General features: G+C 36.9%; 1 protein-coding gene across 2 annotated transcripts in view; it reads left to right on the top strand.

The window, feature by feature from the left end:
- Positions 1-13,131, top strand: part of Cpr (Cytochrome P450 reductase) — an 89,276-nt gene that overhangs the window by 56,415 nt on the left and 19,730 nt on the right. For both annotated transcript variants that reach the window (XM_089634878.1, XM_089634877.1), the window contains exons 2-3: positions 2,157-2,340; positions 12,259-12,448. In XM_089634878.1, coding sequence (XP_089491004.1) covers positions 2,171-2,340; positions 12,259-12,448 — 360 coding nt within the window. In that variant the 5' untranslated portion in view covers positions 2,157-2,170. The remainder of the gene's footprint in view (positions 1-2,156; positions 2,341-12,258; positions 12,449-13,131) is intronic.

Raw genomic sequence — 13,131 nt, 5'->3', positions numbered from 1 at the left:
CTTGACAAACGGCCGGCATAGTCCAGTGGTAACGCATTGGACTGCCATTCCGAAGGTCGCGGGTTCGAACCCGGCGTGCGCAAATAAATTTTATTTGATTAATTTGTGTTATTTCACAATTAATTAATTAAAATAATATATAATATATTTGCGGCACGTTCCAGAGTGGAAGATACTACCAGTATCGCCCTGGTGTAAGACCACCATTCAGAATTGAAACGTTGCTCCAGATGGCTTTAGCCGTGTTTAGTGACTAGATCTGAATAGCCAGGTACTTCCCCACCTTCCTCTTTCCCTTCCCCACTTACCTTCAGCCTCACAACATCCCCCAATTGGGGATGCCATAGTCTCACTGGCTCCAGACCAGTGGCGGCCGGTGGTCAAAATATGTGGGGGTTCACCGGATTACAACATTAAGTCATAAAATAAATTAAATAAAGGTACATACCTATTTATAAAGAAGTTCTATTCTCTGTTCATTTTGTTTAGCAAAGACCTCTATCAATGCTTAACACTGATAGTGCGTTCAGTCTGTCCTGGCTCAACGTGTTAAAAGATTTTATTCTTTTTAACGTTGAGAAACATCTTTAGCTTTCAACTGAGGTCATTCCAAAGGTCATGAATGGTGCACAAAAGTTTTAGTAATTTCACAGTCTCGGGAAAGTCTTCTCATAAACAAGTACTATAAAAAAGTTGTAAAATTGATAAAGCGCCGTTAGCTTTTGAAAAATCGTCGCGGGCGTAAATTGCACAGAGTTTACCTTTTAGGTACTGAACTTTATTTAGGAAGTCATACGTTTTAAGCGTCACATTGAAATCATGTTCTGGGAAATTTGACCTGTATCGATTTTTATTAAATAGCTCATTATGGTGTTTACCTTAGGCACGGTAGCCTGAATCCAATTGCATTCTGATGTCAACTTTTCCTAAAACCTTTAAGCTCAAAACTTTTTGTAAATGTAAATGATAAGAATTATGTTTTTTGATTTTTTCAGAAAGGTGAGTTACATCAGTAACACCGCTGATTGTCCAAACTGAATCAACATCGTAAATTAAACACGTAAAACAAAATAAACTATTCAATTGATCACATGCACAGAGCTACAAGCTTTGTTATACATTGTTTTGTTAAATGATCGAGTAAACTTCTTCGATCCAGATTTGCACTCTTGTTTTATTATCAGTTCAGGTTTTAGGTGGACCGGCATTTTTTATTATCACTTTGTTTTCAAAACTCGACCTATTATTCTTAATGTATTCCACATTCAAACTCATTCTTAATTTATACGTTGAACAAACACAAAAGTAATCATAAATTAGTATAACATGCAATTGATATGCCTTATTAATAATTGATATAAAAAATCGATATAACCTGCAATTAAACTTCAAAACTTTCTCAGAGTAAGAAAAGTTTTAAATTCAAGAGACAATGCCTGGCAACGGCGAGTACTGACTGAACTGATAATAAGTAATCTGACCATCACTCATCTCTTAATGACAAGTTTTATCCTGTATGCTTGTATCGAAGAAGCGTAACATTCGCTGAAAAATAGCAGATGGTAAATTTAAACAACGATATCGACAATAATATCAAACATACGCGTTTTAGTTTAACTTTCTACTGAATAAACCGTTCCTTCTGATGTGGTGGTAAAACTCCGAACGCCGTTCTTGATATGGTATTATTTGCAAAGAATAGTATGTAATGGTATGGACCCACGCTTTCGACTGTTCCACAGAATATGCGACAAAGCAGTTAAATTTTGGATCGCAATCGAAAACGAACTGCTACGAACATAGGCACAAGTCAAAGTCGGTCTGCAAGTTAAGCGCGCTTAATAAGTAGGTACCTTTTGAATGAGATATTATAACTGAACCGAGTTTCGTATTGTGATTAGCCATGTCGGAAATCTTGTTGGTTGTTCGGCGCTCGGGAGCACATATTAGCTGGCCGCCACTGCTCCAGACGGGAGCAGTTGGGACTCTTGTGAGGTATTCACTATAAAAAAAAAAAAAAACGATACGAGGAAAAAACTGATAAGTGAAAATCATTGAGACTTCAACCTATCATCTCTCCTGGTTCAGAATCTTCGTTGTGCAACTAAAAAAACAGTGCTTGAACCTTTATTAACCACTTTCTTTTTTCTCTTCAGATACCATACAAAACATGGAGTCACCAGATCAGGAACTTCCCCAAGTTGAAGACGAGGCCTTTCTCGGGGCCTCCCTTCTAGACTGGGTTCTCATAGCCGCCCTTCTGTCCGGAGCCTGGTGGTACTTCTTCATGAGGAAACCCGAAAAGAAAGAGGAGATCACAGGCACTAAATACTCAATACAGTAAGTTGGCTATCTGTACTTGTTAGTATATTAGTTATTATTGCACTTATTGGACATCGGATTATGTACATATATTTTTATACTTGTGTATTTGTCATTTCGATTTCCGACCACTGTCCACTACTGCCCAGTGAATCCAAGTAAAAGTAACTCTCTGAAACTTACAGGTATTTTTTTTTCTCACGCATCTGGCTTTCACCCTTCAAGGGTGTTATAAGCCATCATTTAAAATTATGGATACAGGGTTGGCGAATTTGTATATTAATCCATCTATCAATATAAATAAAAATGATCGTTTGTTCAAAATCTTAAATCTCTTCGAAAGTTCGTCACCGATTGCTTTGAAATTTTGACACAGCGTTATGACACTCGAATGCGAATACGCGTGTTTTTCTTCTTCTTCTTCTTCTTCAATGGCGCTACAGCCCATTTCGAGCCTTGGCCTCCTTTAACATGAGCCTCCACCGCCTTCTGTCCTCGGCCGTCGTCTTCCAATCTGCAACATGGAGTAGTCCTCTGGCATCTTTCCTGACATCGTCCTCCCATCTCAGCCTAGGTCTGCCCGCCTTTCGTTTGCCTCCCGGGTGTCCTGTTAGAACCTTCTTTGGTACACGTGTGCTTGGCATTCGGTGCACATGTCCGGCCCATCTTAGTCTTTGGAGCCGTAAATGAGTAGAGAGTCTGGGAGCTTGGTAGATGTCATATAGCTCCTTATTGTGGCGGATTCTCCATGCCTCTCCCTCTCGCACCGCTAGTAAGATTCTTCGAAGTACCTTTCTTTCGAAGGTGTCCAGCCGTTCCGCAGACTTTGCTGTCAGTGTTCCCGCCTCACATCCATAGGCCAAGACCGTTCTAATAATTGTTTTATACAGGGTTATTTTGGTTTTCCTATGGACGTTTCGGGATTTGAACACTGGCAGCAACGCGAAGTAAGTGTTGTTAGCGGCTGTGATGCGCTTTCTTACTTCTACTGGGTCTTCGTTGTCCTGCGTTATGATGGAGCCCAGGTAGGCAAACTCTTCGACCACTTCAAAGTTATAGGAGTTTTTAAAATTCACTTTATCTTTTATTCTGCGGTGTGGGGTTCTGGTTTGCATCATGATTTTAGTTTTGTTCTCATTGATTTGCAAGCCCACCTCTCTTGCTGCAGTCACGCATGTTTTTATTTACCTATTTTATGGTTCCATGATAACTCAACACATAGACAATTCAACACACTTTTAAAAAGTGATATAAAGTCATTAGAAACGATGAAAAAAAAAGTTTTTAACCTAACCTAACCTACATAACCCAGTTAATAAAGTTTTTGTTTCATCACTTTCCATGACTTTATATGTATAACTTTTTAAAGATGTGATGAATTATCATTGTGATGATTTATCCGGTTATCACAGGCACTAAATACTCAATACAGTAAGTTGGCTATCTGTACTTGTTAGTATATTAGTTATTATTGCACTTATTGGACATCGGATTATGTACATATATTTTTATACTTGTGTATTTGTCATTTCGATTTCCGACCACTGTCCACTACTGCCCAGTGAATCCAAGTAAAAGTAACTCTCTGAAACTTACAGGTATTTTTTTTTCTCACGCATCTGGCTTTCACCCTTCAAGGGTGTTATAAGCCATCATTTAAAATTATGGATACAGGGTTGGCGAATTTGTATATTAATCCATCTATCAATATAAATAAAAATGATCGTTTGTTCAAAATCTTAAATCTCTTCGAAAGTTCGTCACCGATTGCTTTGAAATTTTGACACAGCGTTATGACACTCGAATGCGAATACGCGTGTTTTTCTTCTTCTTCTTCTTCTTCAATGGCGCTACAGCCCATTTCGAGCCTTGGCCTCCTTTAACATGAGCCTCCACCGCCTTCTGTCCTCGGCCGTCGTCTTCCAATCTGCAACATGGAGTAGTCCTCTGGCATCTTTCCTGACATCGTCCTCCCATCTCAGCCTAGGTCTGCCCGCCTTTCGTTTGCCTCCCGGGTGTCCTGTTAGAACCTTCTTTGGTACACGTGTGCTTGGCATTCGGTGCACATGTCCGGCCCATCTTAGTCTTTGGAGCCGTAAATGAGTAGAGAGTCTGGGAGCTTGGTAGATGTCATATAGCTCCTTATTGTGGCGGATTCTCCATGCCTCTCCCTCTCGCACCGCTAGTAAGATTCTTCGAAGTACCTTTCTTTCGAAGGTGTCCAGCCGTTCCGCAGACTTTGCTGTCAGTGTTCCCGCCTCACATCCATAGGCCAAGACCGTTCTAATAATTGTTTTATACAGGGTTATTTTGGTTTTCCTATGGACGTTTCGGGATTTGAACACTGGCAGCAACGCGAAGTAAGTGTTGTTAGCGGCTGTGATGCGCTTTCTTACTTCTACTGGGTCTTCGTTGTCCTGCGTTATGATGGAGCCCAGGTAGGCAAACTCTTCGACCACTTCAAAGTTATAGGAGTTTTTAAAATTCACTTTATCTTTTATTCTGCGGTGTGGGGTTCTGGTTTGCATCATGATTTTAGTTTTGTTCTCATTGATTTGCAAGCCCACCTCTCTTGCTGCAGTCACGCGTGTTTTTATTTACCTATTTTATGGTTCCATGATAACTCAACACATAGACAATTCAACACACTTTTAAAAAGTGATATAAAGTCATTAGAAACGATGAAAAAAAAAGTTTTTAACCTAACCTAACCTACATAACCCAGTTAATAAAGTTTTTGTTTCATCACTTTCCATGACTTTATATGTATAACTTTTTAAAGATGTGATGAATTATCATTGTGATGATTTATCCGGTTACCCTATTTTATATAGATGTCACCTGAGACAGGTAAAACATATTTTTTATAAAAAAACAGTGCCATCTGTAGGTCGTAAAAGACACAAGCGCCATTGTTTATCAATCTGCACAGACAGATATATCCATAGCAACGCGTGGCGGGGTACAGCTATTTTTTAAAAATATACATGGGCAATTTTCATAATGATATAAAAGGCTGGAGTCGAGTTCAGACTTGGATGATTTGAAAGGAGGGGAGGCAATTTTAGATAAAATGCAAGGATACAATAGAAGATATTTTTTTAGAGCTTTAACCAAAAAAACTGTGATCCAAAGTTCCCACTTCTAGATCACATAAAGCTCAGTCTAAGGAGTCAAGCACGTGATTTTTTAAAAATATGAGAGGGAACGTAGCAATATAATATGTATATCCAATTTTCATCCGAATAAGTAAGAATATTTCTTTTTTGGAATTAGGGTAATCGTTGAAACCACGATTTTGGTGGGATAGCCCGTTACAGGTAGTTAATGATTAATTTTCATCAGAATTAAAAGGTAATTAATTTTCATCCGAATTATTGGTTAAACTCGCGTAATAATCAATAATTCTGATGAAAATTTTTAATAATCTTTTTGTATGTTTCGTATTTTTGTTATAGCTCTTTGGTTTTAGTGCATTTTTATTTGCTAAACCTGCTTATTTTTACCTATTTTACCTATATGGGTCGGATGATTACGTACTGGGGCACTGCAGTGTCGTCAGCAAAAGACCAGATCTGATATACCTTGAATTTTTTTTCTCTTCATAATAGATCTCAAATTTATCCATATTAAGTGTGTTTTACGTAGGTGCATTGTATTTAGTATTCATTGTGGAACTATGGTAGCTTTGTTGCTAATTTTATGATACGCCTTTCTGATGTTTGGTCCTTAGCCATTAGCGTTTTACTTAGCTCAAATGTAAAATCCATCGTAGCATAATCATTTTGGAAAAACTTTTGGAAGTACTTACTCATTGTCAAGCACTAATAAACTGCTAAGCACCCATTGTTAAGTTCTCTGAAATAATGCGGAAGGTGATGAAACATCTTGGTCAAAATTGAAAACCGATCGACACGATAATAAATAAATTAATATCAACGCAATATTGTAGAGATTATTATAATTTTATATGAAGTCACTACTCCTATCGGCACGATCGATAACGATTATTCATAAGTTGTCAAGGGCACAATCTAGGTTTCCATATCGAAATTATCATTCGTTTTAATAAAAAGGTTCATTGTCACGTCCAACATATTATTTGTTCAAATAAATTAGAAATCGTAGATGTATAATTAGAATATTTATCTAGATGCTCGTAAATATCCAAGCGAAATCTTTCAAGTGGGCCCATTACCAACCCTATTATAATCCCGCCTAAATTATAATTGCAGATAAGTAAAGGTTATATATAACTAGTGAGGCCCGTGAAAATCACGGGATATTATAATTTTAGGATTTCTGCTACCCAGGCGATATTTGTAAATGATGCGTATGCTGTAGGCAGGGGGACAGATCAATTTACGAAGCGCCGTGATCACGCGGCTGTCATCTGTCGAGGTGGTAGATCCCATGCAAAGAAATGATATTCCGCGGCAGCCCCCCCAATTGATCTGACCCCCTCTCCCGAGGAAGGTTATAGGGTAGTGTGACACCTCAACATATAATCTACATAGGCCACTCGAAAACAAGCGTTGATGCGTATAGCGTCGTAATCTGTCGTAGGTCTTGATCTGATCTGATCCATATCAAGTTTACATTTTCTATTAAAATTAGTATTTTTTTCAATTACAGTTACATCCAAGAAACAAACTTGTTTATAAAAAATACAGTAAATGAGAGTAAACAAACATGCAGACAATTCTAGAAGAGTAACTAACATAAACAGTATAGAGCTGCACAGAGAAAGCTAACTGATATAAAATATTACGTTACAATACGATTGTACCACCCCAGCCAGAAGCACTGCTGTCCCGGTGAGACCGGTACACCAGGGGGCACTGATTTGTTAGGGCTTGGAACTTGGAACATGTGCTCGGAGGATTGGAAGGAGGTTGTAGTTTAATCGATCGAGTATTTTTGAGATTTTTCTGATAAAGAAACTTGCACACGACTGTGATCTTGTGTTAATTATAATCTTGTTAAATATTATCTATTTTATTTGATTATAAATTCTCTTATATTTTTCAATTTACATTGGTTGATAAATAATAATAATAAACCACGATCGTCATCAAAATTACTGATAATGTGTGACTAACGATGAACGTTTGCTTTGATTTTGCTTGTGATGAGTGTTACATCGATTTTTCAACTGTTTTTTTTTTTTTTGTATTAGGCAATTCACCCTAAAAAGAGTGCTATGTTCAACTGGTTAAACTGTAGTGAATTTGGAGAAAACGGTAGGTAGTCTTGGTAGGTATATAATATCTAGTCTCTCTTGGTATCACCAGCTGTGCTGATTATAATATTGCGTGGTAACTCAATCGTTAAACACTGTAGGCCGGTATATCAGTCGTTTTAAGTAATGGTGCAACTCGGCTTATCATGCGACAGGCCTCGTACCCATGGAACTAAAAAGCCCTGGACAGAGCATTAGTGCGATTTTATATGAATGGCGTTGAAGCCAAATCTAGGGTGAGGGGAAATTGCCTGGCAACCATCTTGTATGACTACTTTTGAACTGAGTGGTGCACAACTAAATATTATCATTTTATTTTTCTGCTGTCAATGCACTTATAACGGCATACGATTTTTGGGGTATTTGATGGGACAAGGAATGGGATACGTCATTAAAAAAATTAAGTAGGTTTTAGCATTTTCCTACATCTTCCCCCTCACCCCGCGACTTCAAATTATTCTCGAATTGCTCCGTTCAGAGATTTTTAGGTCCATGCCTCTTACCACAGAGCAACTTGATGGACGTAAATATCTTTCTTCAAATTTGCTGAGCAAAAAAACAGCCTGTAGTAAACTTATTTATTATTATTTCAGAAAAAACACTATTTAATATATTTATAATTAATATTATCCATACTACTAAATTTTAATCATATGTAAATGAAAATTTCATCACGGGAGATCCCAGTGAGAATATCCTTATATATATTTGTTGCAAAAAAATTTTACTATCTTTTTGTTGCTGTCGTAACAAATAGATATAATGATATCCTCACTGGGATCTCCCGTGATGAGGAATTCATTTTCATATAATATAATAGAACACTTATTATTATTTTTATTAAAATATAGATGGTGTCCAGAGTGTATTTATAATGCTTATATAATGCACTTGCATAATGTGGATTGACTAGATGATCATTTGTAGAAAAGTGTGTGGAAGAGTTTAGTTTTTCCTGCGGGGAAGATTTAACCCGGACATAAAGTCGGAAAAAAGTAAAAAAAGGCTAAATAGCGCCGTTTTCGTGAAAAATCGCCTCAAGGGCGCTGTACAAATATGTTTATTAAATCTGGTGATACAAGCAGGTAACTGGTGAATCTTTATTACATTTGGAGTCGTTTTTGTGATATAACTTTTTTGATTTCAGTTTTCGTTTTTGAGTACATTGAGAGGAAATTTAGATTTTTTTTAGGTCAAACTTGAAAACAATCGGTCGCTGCAGGATTATTATCAGCTGTTTATCGTCTTTCATAATGCGTCGAAGCATAGACCCGGCTCCAAAAGTTTTTTGTAACCCTTTAGTTGCCGAAAAAAATCGAAAAACTCGGATCGAAAAAAAAAGGTTTTTAGGGTTCACTATGTGATGTAGATTCCCCAGCTTGTACCACTGGTGTCCGGACACCGTGAATATACGATTAGGTATGTCTGTTTGGTTACATTTCTTTATATTAGTATCATCCTGCCCTTCGCTTGTATAATTCTTGTACACAGACACCGGCATAAATTTGCGTAGGCAATTTTTCAATGGGTCCATATTCTATATCAGTGGAATAAACGGGCATGTTATTATTTAACTTATAAATAAAATACGCATCGGAAATTTAATATAAAAATACACACTTTGCTGTAAAGCAAAACATATGTTTGTCTGATTATCTGAAGCAACCAAATCTCCCAAGCGGTAAGTTCTGTCTTCATTAAATTTGCACAACGTCGTCTGTCTGGAATTTCTACGTCAACACAACTATTTTCAGCTCGCATATATTTCTGTTGCGTGTTTCTAAAATGGCCAGTGTCAGTTTTTCAAATTTCATGAGGCCTATGTAGAATTGCTCTTTTCATGTTTCTGTAGCAAGCGATTTTCTAGTGTATCATTGGCCTCCAAAATGGAAAGATCCTTTCTCGAAATCTGAAGGTTCTTTTAGAATTCGGAATATAACTCAATTTTGAGGCGAAATAGTTAAAACAAATAAATTGAAAACTGACGTTGTCCCTTTTAGAAGCAAGCCACGGATTTTATAATAAAGAAAAACAAAAAAGGGATTTTTAATAATAGATTCGTACGTAAATGTGTGCTCTAGGAGAAACCGTGCAGTAAATATGGAAAAAAAACTAAGATTATGTACCTTAGAATAACAATTTTCCTTCCGACACAGCACTGCTTTGGAGACGTACGTAGGTATGTACTTTAGAAGTCATTATTTCAAGATTGCGCTGTGTCAGATCCGTCTGATTTTGTCTCCTTGTTGTCCAAACTCCAAGGAAATGTAGAATAAAGACATGATAATGTGCCTCTAGTTTCTAATCATTCCGTCTATACCGCACAATATAACATGTTATTATCATTTCACTGATTGTACAAGGCTTCCCGCCTTCTCAAGCCTCTTTTCACGTGTCTATGTTTTTACCTCACCAATCTAGTAAGATTTAGGACGGTCATGAGATCCGTTTGGCGTCGTTCAAAGTAGAGATTTGACTATCAGTTGAATCAGTTCGCCCATAAACCTAGCGATGTGGCCTGCCCATTGCTATTTTCTTTTTAGCGTGTACAAACATGCTCGTTGCCTTTTTTATTGTTTGTTTTCTTCTCCATTCGTTTCTTTTCCGATTTCTTTATATGTTATGCCTCGCATATAGCTTTCTATAGATACTTATGCATTTGTATTTACGGAGTTTTTTCGCAGTGTTATAATCATGTTATTTAACTAGCTGACGTGTACCCGGCGTTGCTGTGGGTTATTCTCAAGTGTCAGCTACACTACTCGCTTCGACGCTTCGACGAAGTCCTCGACGAAGTTAGCCGAAGTTCGAAGTGTGTGCCCACACACTCGTGCAACTTCGCGAGTAACTCAGTCCAACTCAGTCTCTCGGACTCGAGTCCTTTGACTCGGGCGCATTTACCGACAACAATCGGAAGTCGGGCGAAGCGAAGCGAAGTTGCCCGAAGCGAAGTGAAGTTCGTGCCCACACTATCGTATTCGGTCAACTTCGATCAACTTCGCGAGTAGTGTAGCTGGGCTTTTAGGCGATAGACATATACCGTCGCGGACTTTTCTGTAGGCCTTTTAAAGATATACAATAGGGTGTATCGATTTTTAACTTTTTTTTGTTTTCAAATTCCAAGTTGAAATAAAGTTGCTACTAGGTACCACAACTTACCACAATTTTTTTTGGATTTTTAAAAAAATGTTTAGGTCTCCCGCACAAGGCCTAAAGTTTTAATTTTTTTCAAAAAATATCAATTTTTTTTTTAATTTAAAAAAATAAATTCATAACTTTTTTGTTTATTCCAAGTTAAAAAACAGTAATATTAGGGCATAAAAATAAGTACGAAACGGTTTTTTTTAATAAAATATGGTATTTTGGTCTCCCGCACAAGCCCTAAAGTTTGTTAATTTTGATGAAATTTTGTAATTTTGTGTACATATATGAACCATGTTATGAAAATGAATACTCATAAATTATTAAAAGAAATAAAAAACAAAAACCGTTATGCAGTGATCTCATTAATTAAAATGTTTAATCAGTAAAGGTTTATATTTAAAGGCATATTAAAAACATCAGCTAAAATTGCATAATGTAATGCTGTTATGCAGTGGCGGCTCGTGACTTTTGGGTGTAATAGTATGCTAATGTAAAAAATGACATTATTGATGTTGTTACAGCTGAAAACGATTTTTTTTTTCGAAAATTCGATTTTTTGTATGAAGATTTTTAGGAAATTTCAGTTTGACCGTGCGCCGCACGGTTTTCCTGAAAAACTTCATATAGAAAATCAAATTTTCGATAAAAATAAATTATCGTTTTCAGGTACAACAACATCAATAATGCCAATTTTTAATAATATTTGCACTCTAGTACACCTAAAAGTCACGAGCCATCAATGTACATACATATATTTAACTATTGAAGTTGTGACAAATTTTCTCATTCTCTTGTCACAAAGATATCTGCATGATGTGTTTGAAACCCGTAGGCTTTAATCTATGGTAAATTGATATGACATAGTTTTTTTTCAAAGTTATATTCTATTAGGTAGGTAATAATGTTTTTCTTTATTCTATTGTAATAATGATTATACTACTAATATAATTTGCAAAGCACCGTTTTTGCGAAACTACGTTCACCTCAAGGGCGTTTCTTTTCAAACCAACATATAAATAATATTTTTGCGTTCAAAGGATACGAGAGTCGTGAAAAGATTCTAAATGAGGGTGGCATTGACCAATTACCTTATTAAATACTTTATAAAAAAGCTTGAATCCACCACAACTCTTAATTTTTTAAATCGCTTGGCCATAAAAAGCTTGACGACAAGACCTGAACAAAGTAAAAAAAATACACTTTCCTGTGAAACTGATATTAGCAGAAAAATCTGATGGCATTAATTATTTCTTAGAAAAATCATACGTAATTGGAAACGGGAAAAAGTATTTTTATCATGAATCTGTTTATTTTATCTTGCTCCATCACCAAAAACGAACTTTCATACGCTATTCCGACATAAGTCGAATCGAACTGAAATTTCATTTGACGTGATTAATATTGTATTACTTTTGTGTCACGAAGACTTGCGAAGGAAGAAGAGCAACTAGGCCCCAATACCCCAAAAGTCATACAACATGATGTAATATTAATAGTTTATTATTCTCCCGCACCATTTGCAAACTAATAGAAGTTATTACTCTGTCAAGGCCGGCCAGTTTAACGGCCACAACATTGGAGACGTCATTCATTAAGAAGCTGAAATCATCCGGCCGCAGTCTGGTGGTGTTCTACGGCTCCCAGACGGGCACGGGCGAGGAGTTCGCGGGGCGGTTGGCCAAGGAAGGCATCCGATACAAGCTGAAGGGAATGGTCGCGGATCCCGAAGAGTGTGACATGGTAAGTTCATCATTTTATACAACAAACGTTATACAGGGTGTCCCAGAAGCTATGAATCAAACGAAGTGGGGTGATAGGGGAGATTCAATCAAAATGACCAAATTTGTGGTGGTCTTAAAAAATATGTAACAATGAAAAGGTTAAGAATTGGACCACCACGTATATTGGTAATTTTGTTTGAAAATAACCTCTGCTATGACATCATAGATAATAATTATTAAAAACTGTTAAATTACGAAAAAGGGATTGAGATACCTATCTACCTACGTGAAATTTCCTGGTCATTAAACGTTCGTGGATCTTTGGCTCTGAATCTTTGGAGCCCTAATTTAGTAGAAGTCTGTCTGTTCCAGTCATTGGACAATAATTTCAATACAGATTATTTACGTAGGTGTGTCAAGTTCTCATTATCGATTATTTCCTGTCGCGTCCCGAGAGGATTTGATTGCTCCACTTATTTCGCACACTGAGCATAAAAAAGTAGTAACCTGCAAACATTTTTTTTTCATTTGCAACTAAGCCCGTCGCTCCATTGGGTCGGTACTCGGTACCGGTCCCTAATCGACAAAACAGAAGAACCTGCGCAGAAAAGTAAAGTTCACTACGGTTTGCAGCGTGGGATTTTTCTACGCAGGACACAAAATTTTACGATGATAACGTAATATAACTTACTGTAGTTCGCT

The sequence above is a fragment of the Hesperophylax consimilis genome, chromosome 8 (assembly GCF_061612785.1).
Source record: "Hesperophylax consimilis isolate HC1 chromosome 8, BYU_Hcon_1.0, whole genome shotgun sequence".
NCBI classification, from domain to species: domain Eukaryota; kingdom Metazoa; phylum Arthropoda; class Insecta; order Trichoptera; family Limnephilidae; genus Hesperophylax; species Hesperophylax consimilis.
Note: the sequence above shows the minus strand (reverse complement) of the source record. Positions and strands in the feature narration are given on the sequence as shown.